At 25.4% G+C, this 12,232-nt stretch overlaps 1 protein-coding gene across 1 annotated transcript in view; it reads left to right on the top strand.

The window, feature by feature from the left end:
• The window catches only part of LOC142331713 (uncharacterized), a 124,550-nt gene extending 113,350 nt beyond the window's left edge, over positions 1–11,200 (top strand). The window contains exons 6-8 of the mRNA XM_075377753.1: positions 4,910–5,179; positions 6,407–6,660; positions 10,996–11,200. Coding sequence (XP_075233868.1) covers positions 4,910–5,179; positions 6,407–6,660; positions 10,996–11,200 — 729 coding nt within the window. The remainder of the gene's footprint in view (positions 1–4,909; positions 5,180–6,406; positions 6,661–10,995) is intronic.
• The last annotated feature ends 1,032 nt before the right edge of the window (positions 11,201–12,232 follow it).

Genomic DNA, 12,232 nt, shown 5'->3' with positions numbered 1-12,232 from the left:
ATTTATCCCAGCAATCACGAGATCTTCTTTAACCTGTGTGAAAACCACTTAATGTTCGTTTTGGTTCTATCGCTGTTTCCGAAAATCCTCCTCTTCAATTTGTTTTCATTAATTTTAGCCAAGATCGCGTAGAAGACCAATCTTCTTTTTCGAATGATATCTGCGAATTTATCTATACGGAGGTAAATTTCTTCGTTCTTCTGTAACCTCCAACCCTCATTAGTCTTCTCTGGTATCTTTCTAAGTATTTTCATTTAAGCCAACTCAAATTTATAAATCCCAACTAGGTTAGACGTTACAAACTTTGTAGTAGACTTTACTGTGGCGTAACGTCGAATTTTCCCCAAAGGTACAGGGCCTTCTGCAGTTATTTATTCTATTTTATTTCTCTCTCTATCTAACCCATTTGGTTGTATTAATTTGCCAAAATATTTGAATTTCCCCGTCTTCTTAATTCTTAAGAAAGATTTCTGAAGTAAAGATTTGTTAGTAAATATTTTGGTGTAGGCGTAATGTTGTTTTATCGATTGATAACCTTAAAATTTATTTTTTCAGCCGTCTCCAAAATATTGATATGAACAAATATAAAAAACCCGTTTGTTTGAAAATAATTTTACCAACTTTTTCTCTAAATACCAAAAAATTAGTAGAAGTAATTCAAATTAAATGGTTTCGTTTTATTCATTAAAAGTAGACCACATACACTTTAAAATTAATGAAAATAAATATTATTTATTGAAAGTAACGCCAAATTATTTAATGAGCTAAAACTCAAACTTTTTTTAAAATAATCTTTATCTTCTACTTATTTAAATTATCTACAATTTATTTTAATCAATATTTTAAGAGAAAAAAAACTTTGAAAATTTCATATATTATTTTACGAGTATAATTTTTTTTAATTTTCAGATTATAGAGCTTTAATAAAGAAAAAAAAATTGAAAACAAATATTATATAACTTAAAAATACATACATTATTATAAAATGAGGTAGATAAAAGAAAAACATACTTACATAACATTAATATCCAATAAAATTCAAACAGATGTTCAATTTTTTTAAATAATTTACTTTTTAATGTTAAGTAAAATTACAATTTTATAATTCACAAATTTTTCATACTACCATTACAGAAAACATTTCATTTCAATTAATTTAATTAAATAATTAAACAAATATTATAATATAAAAACATACTAGGCAATTGAATTATATTAAATAATTCTTACTTTAATCATATATAACATTAGACAATAATAAAAAATTAATAACATACCTCAATAATAATAATAAAAATGAAATGAAATGAAATTCTTTAGTAATTCATTAATAGACTATAATTATTTTTTTTTTATAGCAAAACAAAAATCTGGCCGTAAGGACCAAATAATTAAATTTAATTAAAAAATTAAAGAAATATTATATAACATAATAAATTAAATGATGAGCCCTATTACAATTAATATATATTTTCAAGGGGACAGAGAAAATAATAAACAACAAAGAATGTGTCCAAATTATAGAAAAAGAAGAAAGTAACAATAAAAGAAAATATTACTGAATAGTGGTGAACTTAAATTATTTATTTCCTTTCTCCAATTCACCTACAATTATAATAACAATACTAAAATAACAAATGGGGTTGTTTAATATAAGCTAGACGACGCATATGTATTACTTTTTTTTTTTAATTTGTATTACTATTATTATTTCTTATTATATTTAATTCATATTTCAGGAAGTTTCATCTTCTTTGCCTTTTTTTCTCTCTCTTTAAATTAAGTTCTACCTTTATTAATAGATTTATAGAAATCATACTATGACGTAATATTAACAATGATAGGTAATGTATTTATCTAACTACGATCCAATCATTTTAAAGAGAATGTGTGTTTAGTGAGAGCCTATACTTACAACTCTATATACAGCAGAATGGTATTAAAAAATATAATTTAAAACTTTAAGGGAAAGGATAAACAATAAATATATAATGGTATTTCTTATTGGTATATAGTTTAGTAAAATGTAAGAGAAAAAAAAAGAAAATTTACTGATGACACAATATAATAATTAACCACAATATTGTTACCCATCATAAAATGAGATCAATTAATAATTAAATCTATTTCTTTTTTTATTATTACTATTATTATTATTATAACTATCTATACACCCTTCCCTAATTCTTACCACCACCATACGTACCCATATTTGATTCTAAAGATTTGATTCCAGTATATATAAAAGGAACACTGAGCCCATTGTATCATCAAACACATCAGTTCATCTGATACAGTTAAACAATTATATATATATATATAAAAAATATATATAACATTTTATTAATAATAATTTTCTAAATTTTAATATTATTATATTTACAAATAGTAATATTAAATATTTTTTTAAATATTTTATTTCGTTTTTTATTCAAAAAGGAATATTATACAAGATGTACGCCAAATATATTGTAAGTATTATTTTATAAAATTTTATATCTACTTATATAATAATTTATTAAATAAAAAAATAATATTTATAAAAAAAATTGATTTTATTTAACTTTCAAAAAACTAAAATAAAGAAAATTAAAAAAATAGCACAAAGATTAGGCTAAACAATACAATCAGAAATAAATATAATAAATTAAAATTTTTGTTTTTCTTTTACTTCAAAGCAAATATTAGAAATTGTCTCTCTAAAGTTTTGCTTTCCTCAGAGAAGGAAAAATCAGGAAAGGATCTTAGTAAAAATATTAGAACCCATTTTTAATTATTTTCTTAATTAAAATAAAGTTGAATTAATTAAATATAATCAGAATATAAAAATAATTTTTAATTTTATTACTTAGCAGTACCCGTAACATGAGGTAAACTTTTTTTTTTTTTTTAAATAAACTTTTGTTTTCAAAAATGTTATCTTTCAACTCATGAAGCTTACAGAATATTCTATTAAACAATTTTTTGTTAAACAATTTCAAAATTTATATTTAAAGTATAGATTAATAACAAAAAAACCTAGTTTGCAATTACTGATATACTCATACTGATATACTCGTATATTACTGGTACTGATAAACTCGTATTTTGGTCGTCAGGATTCGACTAACGGTACTATCTCTGTAATACTCAGTAAATGTCTGGATAAGAAAAAATATTGAAATATTATTAGATTTAAGTTACTGTAATGTACTGTAATTTCGAATATAAAAAACTTAATTATTTTTAAATAATACATAAATTTTCTATTCTTTTATTAATTTTTTTTTCTTATTTTTTATATAAAAAGTAACCATAATATTTAATAGGCCGACATCCTTGGCTAAGTAGTTATCGTCTCAGCATTTCGTGCATAGGTCCGAATCCCACTCAGACAAGGCATATTTTCATACGCTACCAATTTCCACCAGGCTAAGGTTCATAGCGGCTGATGCCCGCTATTTCATAAGCAGTATTTTTCTTTCAACCGATTACTTTTTCTTTATTTTCATCGGATAATATCTTTTCAATTTTTATTTTATTTACATTAAAATTAAAATAAAAAGCGTATAAATTTGGAGAAAATGAGTTAAAACAAGTAAAATAAAATTTCATGAAATTAAAATATATGTATATACTTTTTTTTTTTTTTTTTTTTTTTGGGGGCGGGGTAAAATCGAAGAATAGATGAATCGGCCTACTGCTGTTTTACGAAAAACTTCTAAGATCAATGAATTAATATCAAAGCTTTGAAATTAATATATATATATATATTTTTATTATACATATTACATACAATACACGTTTTTTTAACTGGTAACTACAACAGTTTTAATAAATTTAAATGATGAAAAAGTATCTTACTTTCTTAACACAATACAATACATAATTTTTTTTAATGCATTATTGAATTTTTATAACGATTTCACTACTAGTTTGTACAAAACTATTAGATAGACAAAACAAACGACTATAGAATCATATAAAAATTTCCATTTAAATATCCATAACAAATGTTAAAATGTTTATACGGATTTTAATGCTAGACCGTGAATGCCGGTGTTCTTTGGTGGTTGGGTTTCAATTAACGACACGTCACAGGAATGGCCGACTTGAGTCTGCTCCAGACTACATGATTACCCTTACATTACACACTTCCATTGTAAATACGACAGGCCTGACAAGCCGGTAGCCGTAATTACATTTGCCTACACACACACACACACACACACACACACACACACACACACACACACACACACACACACACACACCCAGATCCGGCAGAAGCTATATATATATATATATATACATATTACTATGAAGCTAACAACACCCCAATGAGATATATTTTTATCAATCCCAAATTTATTCTTCCTGTTTACATTTAAAAACAAAATGCATACGTCTTAAACAATAATCTAGTAAAAATTAAAAAATAATTAAACTCATGAATCAAACTTTATGAAAGAATGGTATTAAGGTAAAAATATAATAGAACACCTCATTTTAAGACAACGGTACACAAGGATGCGATTGTGGCTAGAAAGCATTAACACAAATGTTTTTCACGTTAGTGTAACTGAGGTGCATTAATGCTGGGTTAGTTGAAGCATCATACATTAGGTTAGAAGTTTAACCGGTGTACAGTGGATTCGAACAAGTTTATACAAACCTATGATCGGCCACAGAACTGCAGAAAATTAAAGATATTTATTATTAAATATGACTTTAATAGATAAAATAACAAGAACATTAATTTACTATATACATATCATCCCGAGATCCCGGATTTGAATACCGATTCGGTATGGCATTTTTAATATGCTACGAAATTTCTACTTTCCTATTTCCCCACGCACAAGCTTCAAGCTTATGTGATGAATTAATTCATAAAGCAAAAATTAAATAAAAAAATTATTGTTTTCAGGCATTTTTAATGGTCGTTGCTGTTGGAGCAAGTATGCCAACGGAACCGAAAAAGAGAGGAGTTGTAGGAGCAGGTTTAGGCGGTTGGCCTGGAGCTGGAGCTGGATTAGGTTTAGGTCTGGGACCATGGGCATCACCTTCTGCTGGATGGCCGCTTGGATCTGCTGGAGGAATACCGGATTACTCTTCTGCTGGATTTGGTATTGTTGATTCTCTGACACCATCACATTATACAAGTGCAGTGTTACCATCAGATCTTGGTGTTTCAAAGGTAATATTAAACAAATGTATATGTATATATATATAATTCTAATAATTTTTTTTTCAAAGTAATTTACGAAAACAAATTTATTTAATCATGATTCATATTCAAAGATTTATTATTACAACACTAAATCAGTATTACCAACCTCTTTCAGCAAATTATTAAAAAAGGAAAAGTAATATGGCTAATAAATTTGTTTACACCTATATAATTACACAATCTCTAAACCGATTTTTGTGATGCAAATATCAGACTTTATATTAATTAAGCAAATAAAAATGTATTTATAAATATAACTAAATAGCGGAGAGAAAATGCCATTTTTTGGAAGAAAGCAGATTTCAATAAAACTACTCATAAATTCCTTTGAATTAAAAATATATAAAAAAAAAAAACGAAATAATTCCAATTAGTGAAAATACAGCGTATAATAAATTATTTCTCATGGAAAAATTATATTAATTACTTATTTTAAGAGAATTAATACCAGTCTTTCTTAAAGCTATAAGTCTAATAAATCACCTGATATAAAAAAAACCGATTCAAAGTAGCTTTGGTCTAAGAGCATTCACTAAACAGCCAACCCGTGTAGTGAACAGATGAAGGGTTACTTTCTATAGTTAGATCTGGCATGGAGTACTTGTTATTCTTAAAAATACAATATACATGTTATTGTCTCTAAACAAAAAAAAAATTATTTATACTTTTAATAAATTATTTAAATTATGAATTTAATAACGATCGATTTTAATGTAGGTTTTTGTATTCTTTAAACACATATCAACCTAGTTGATGTAAAAGGTAACAGCTAAGACTGATAACAATCAGATCAACCAGATGTTACGTCATCTGCCATAATAGTCAGATGATAACAATCATTTACCTTTGATCTGATAAATAGATACACACACACACACACACACACACACACCATATATATATATATATATATATATATATATATATATATTTATATTTATATATATATATATAAAACGCTAATTTTATGGAGAAAAAGTAGTCAACATTTTTAAACCTGTATAACAATTTGCTTTTCAAAACTGGTAAACTTTTAATGTACATAAATAGATTCGAACCTTACCTTGTACCATTGCATTATAAAATCAACTATACTCGTCATTTATTTTACTAAAAAATATATTTTGTTTGTTTATTTATTAATCGAAATGTTTTTTAATTTTCTAAATTATACCGAGTAAATAAAATTTTCAGGGTCACCTTTCAAGTGTCGCTGCAGCAAATGCTGCTGAGGTAGGAGCTGCATTAGCACAAGCTAAAGAAGCATCAGCAGCAGCTGCCATCGCACAACACAGAGTACAAGCAGCAAAAGAAGCAGTATTAGTTCAACAAAGAATTGCTGCAGCAAAAGAAGCCGCAGCAGCGGCTGCTATTCAACGTTCCGAAGCAGCTGCTGCAACCGCTGCTGCCATCCAAAGGTCAGAAGCCGCTCATGCTGCTATTCAAAGGTAAGTTTATAAAAATATATATATTATATGGTAAAAAAAAATATATAATAAAAAATTAACTAATTAAATAATAAAAATAATACATTATTTCACTAAGGGAAAGAAAAATTCTTTTAAAAAAAAATTGGTCAAATCGTCATTATACGTTTACACGTTTCTCTGTTTCATGGGTGAAAAGATTTTTAGAAAATAATTATTTGTAGACTTTTAAAATAATATTGGTAGAAAAACGGCTTACTGCATGAAAAAATGGTAATCGCTTAGGTCACTTCAATTTAAAGTTTTTATATTTCGTTTGAAAAAAAAATTAATATAAAAAAAAATTCATAAAGTTTAAAAAATCATACAGTAAATACTTTACAGTTAATAGTTAATTCGTAAATTATAAAATCCATATAAAAAAAATACAAATTCAAAAAGTTCTTTAATTTTTAAACTTCACTGGTTAAAAATTCTTATTATATCCATGTTAGATAAAAATAGTAATAATAATGGTTTTTTTTTGTTTTCTTTTTAAATATAAAGTAAACCAAGCAGAAACTAAACACGAATAAATTAACTTGGGATAATTTCTTAAATATATTTTCCGTTCAAAAATGCGTAAAAATTGAAAATAACTTCTGTATTTGTTTGTGTGAATGTTATTGAATATTCATAATACACGAAATCGGATCATACCTTTGACATTATAATTTAAATATTTCTGTTAAACGTATATATAATATGAAATGATGAGACGATTTAAACATAGAATTTATGGTGTTTTGAGCATATTTAAATCTTTCAAGACTTAAGGGTTTTTTTTTTAAGAATATTTCCCTCCATTTTTAAGGATCTGTTCATATTTTCCTTATTTATGCTTAAAGTTTCAATTTTCATGCTTATTTATTTTAAATATTTCTGTATTTTATTTTATTAGAAAAGGAAACAACATATCTCTGTTGATTGTTTTTACTTCGGAAGGGGTCACATTATAATAATTTTCCTTTTTTGTTTGCGTTTGTATCCTGCTATTTGAAAAAATAATTCTTTTTTTTATTTTTTTTATTTTGGTATTTTAATTTTTTGGTGTTCGAGTGCCAAATCTGGTTGCTTCATTAAAACTACAAATATATTTATTGAATATTAATCTTATATTTATAGAAACTTTTGAAATAGGGTTTTTTTGTAGCTAATAACACAACTTCGCGCTTATTAAATTTCACAGTTTTCCTACAATTAAGTATTTTTAATAGTACAAACACAGATAAAGATTCCAAAGAGACTTAAAAATATCTTCCTAAATATTTTTTTTTCATGTTTAAAATCTATATTAAAATAAAAGAAAACAAAACAAATATTCTATGAATAACAACTGTGTATCACACTCTCTACCTTGGCCTATTCAAAAAAAAAAATGAAGGTTATTAATATTACATTCATTAGCTATATAATTATGATTTCGTTTTTGGGGAAAAAATTATTTCGTTTATTTTTTGTAATATTCACTTGACTATCACTTGAACACTATTCACTTGAACAATCTTATGTAGGCTCTAGAATATAAAAATCTACATTTAAAAAAAATAATTTATAAACAATACAGTTTTGAGAATTATATATATTACAAATATAAAAACCAGAAGATTATTTACTTATATTAAACACACATTGAAACAAACAACTACTACTGCTATGTTGTAAAGTACTTTACAACTTTTTTTTATCAGTCACTTAATACAAAATAAATAATATATACACAGGTGTATCACGAAATTCTTCCGGGACTTTCATAACCTATTTTACTAGTGAAAATAATGGGAAAAGGTTCATAAACAAATGTTCTAAAATGTTTCGTTTGTGAGTTACGACTAGTGAAAGATTTCGCTCGGATTTTAGCTACTCCGGTGAAATAAGTCGTAGTGAAATTTTAAGATGTTAATTAAGAGCCAGAATAACTTAGAGTAACCTCATATATATTAGTCATGAGTTTTAACCTAAATAAAGTTCTAGAACCATAGTTAAATGGTCTAATATTATAGATATGCAGTAGTATACACATATACGAGTATGCAGTAGTTTTTATAGAAATCTGGGATGAAAACCAATAAATTGGGATAAAAATACTGTACAACAAAAATTATTAAATGGGTAATAAACACACCAAACGTTTAAACAAAACTTGTAAAGAATTTAATTTTGAAGAAAGTGGTGTAACATAAGTTCAATAAAACAAAGAAAAGTTAAAAAATAATCTGAATTTTATTTAGAAAGTGCCTATACGTACCAGTTTATAATAAATATTCTAAAATAAGCCTACCATTTTTCTATTTATTCGATTTTGCAAGTCGAAAACCATAAGAAATCACCAATTCTGCCTCTTAATTAACGTCATAAAAATTTCAGAACGATTTCAGTTTCACCTGGTTAGCTGAAATCCGAGTGAAATATCTCACTAGCCGTAACTTGCAAACGAAACATTTTAAGATATGTTTATATGAACTTTTTCCATTATTTTCACGAATAGAATGGGTTATGAAAATCCCGGGAGAATTTCGCGATACACTCTGTATATATAAAAGTATATATAATGTTATTAATTGATATAATATGTACTATTTTAAATAATAATTCAAAATTTCCAGTCCTGGAATCTGGATGAAACATTGACAAGATCAAAATAATCGTACACAAAATACACAGAGAGAAAAACAATACATTTTAAAGGTAGGTAAAAAAAACAATTTATATGAAAAAATATGTGAAATAAAAAAAATAAAAAAATAAAAAATAAAACGTATTAAAGTTAATTAATTAATTAATAGAAAAGAAGTAATTTTTTGTAATCAAATATACATAAAATTTAGCATTGAAACAATTGAAAAAAAAAACAAACAAAACTAGAATACATACATTTCTACAAACACGCATAAAAATAAACATTATTACACGTTTTATAATACAGTAATTTCTCTGTAACATTTTTTTTAACAATATTACAGCCTACTTCAAGAGAAAAAAAATTATTAAGAGATTATTTCTCGATAGCGAAAAACAAGTGGAAACCAATAGAAAATTAATCAAGATTACGTTGAATAAAATGAACACATCCACACAGGGATATTATACTTCTCGGAATTTTTCTTGACCTAACAAATTTTATTATTTTCAAATACAAATATTTAATCAAATTTATTTAAAACAAATGTTATACTTGAAAAAAGAAATAAATATAATAAACAGAATTTACATAAAACCTCAAATAATACACACATTCTCAAATATAGAAATATTTTTAATCTTTTTTTTAATCTAATTACATTTTCATACGAAGTAAAAAAAGCAATGTAATCGCGAAAAATTTTGGTGTTCAGATTTCAACGGAAATACCCATTCGTACCATCCCTGAATCCATTTTGACTAGTTTCGGCTTGACGTCTGTACGTATGTATGTATCTCGCATTAACTCAAAAACGATTAGCCGTAGAATGTTGAAATTTTGGATTTAAGACTGTTGTAACATTTTGGACTTTATCTTAACTGCAGTAATAAGCTCTAATTGAGAGCTTTTCAACGATATATCATAAGTGGTACTTCTTTTCATTGGTTCCAGAGTTAAGGCCAAACAAAAATTTAATTAATGAAATATTTGGATCTTACAAGGGGAAGAAGGCACATCGGTTCGAATCTGACTTTATTTCCTTTTTTTTATTCTTTTTTTAATTTAAATATATTGATTTGATAATAATTTTTAATAATAAATTTAAATATTTGTTAAAAATTTCACGATAAATAATAACACAATAAAAACAATATGGAAAAAATCAGAAGTTATTAGTGAAATAAAATTTTATGAACTTTTCATTTAAAAAAAAATGTGTATATGTAATTTAATAAGCGTACAAGGAAGTCATGTGATGTCCACATCAGATTTTTTATTAATTTGATTATGTTAATTGTTAGAAATGATATTTAAAATAACGTTAAAAATATAATATTTAAATGATTTTACGATAATTGTAGGACTGGGTAGATTATTAATAAAACTGGGTGGAGATACACATTATTTCATGATCTTTTAAATTTAAATAACTGAAATGATTAAAAATAAAATTATTTATTAAAAAATCTAAATTTTAAATCCAATAGTTCAGAGGCTTGCCGTTAGAGAGCTTATATGTCTCAAGTTATAAGGTTGTACAATGTAAACAACATATACACGCGCACACACACACATATATATATATAAATAAATACGTATTTAGCAGATGAAAATGTAATCATTAAAATTATGTAATAAATAAATATTTATTTTTATAATTTATTAATTAAATTTCAATTCTTTTTCTTTTACAGACACGAAGCAGCAGCAGCAGCCGCATCAGCTCTTCAACGTTCAGAAGCAGCCGCAGCAGCAGCTGCAGCAATCCAAAGATCACAGGCAGCTGCAGCTGCAATTCAAAAAACGGCAGCTAAGGCAGCAGCTGCTGCAGCATCAGTACAACATGCTGCACAATCAGCACAACATGCTCCAGTACACTCTTCCGCTCCATGGGGTTAAAAAATATCCTAACGATTAACCAAATGTTGTTTTTATAGTTATTATTTTATTATTATATTTTTAATTGATTTATTATTATTATTGTAACATAATTATTAATAATTGTTCTAACTTGTAATGTAATTAAATAATTGATCAAATAAACTGAAAATTTGATTAAAATTTTAAACTGTTTATATATTTTCTTTTTATAACATACCTATATAAAACATTAAAACATAAAAAAAAAATAATAATTTCAGAATAATTAATATACTGAAAATAAATAATTAATAACTAAAAATAAAAAAAACAATATTTTAAAATAAACCGTGTGAATTTTTGCGGCATTTTGGGCAGGCATATATTTTACTTTTCTCTCTTTCTTCAGGAAAGTTTAAATATATATTCTCTTAATTAAATTTAAATAATAAAATACAACTTCAAAAGAAAAAAAAATACAATAAACTGTTAAAAAAACTATTTTTTTTATTTTTATTGATTAAGATACAAAAGTCGACTTTTAAAATTCATAAGTAATTAACAACTATCAACAATTTACATATTAACCCACACTTTAGCATCTGCTTCGTTATTTAAAATCTATTTTAATTATTCCAATTTTTGGCAAATTCAGATCCAATTTTAGTTTTTTTTTTTTAAATTTGATTTTTAAATAAAATATTAATGGGCCTAAAAAAAACCATCCATTCACAAGAACAGAAGGCGAAAAATTATAAACTTTATTAAAATAGAAAAAAGATATATAGTAATTATAAAGACTACAAACCAGCTAGAAGGCTCTTTTACAGAGCCTTTTATAAGGCTCATTTTACAGCGCAAGGATATTATTTCAACCTAATTTTTCCTAAAAATGTTTCTTGAATTTAAAATGATTTAAATATAAAAAAGATACACAGAGCTAGTAAAAAGTATGGAAACCCCTCAATAACTTTAAAAACCATTCCAACTAGAATACTGTAACTTTCAGAATAAGGTGTGACTACCTTTTGACAAGAAATAGAATTTTATTCCATTCTTGGGGGATGGTTA

This window comes from Lycorma delicatula, chromosome 10 (genome assembly GCF_047948215.1).
Source record: "Lycorma delicatula isolate Av1 chromosome 10, ASM4794821v1, whole genome shotgun sequence".
Classification (NCBI taxonomy): Eukaryota; Metazoa; Arthropoda; class Insecta; order Hemiptera; family Fulgoridae; genus Lycorma; species Lycorma delicatula.
This window is presented reverse-complemented; position numbering and strand designations above follow the sequence as displayed.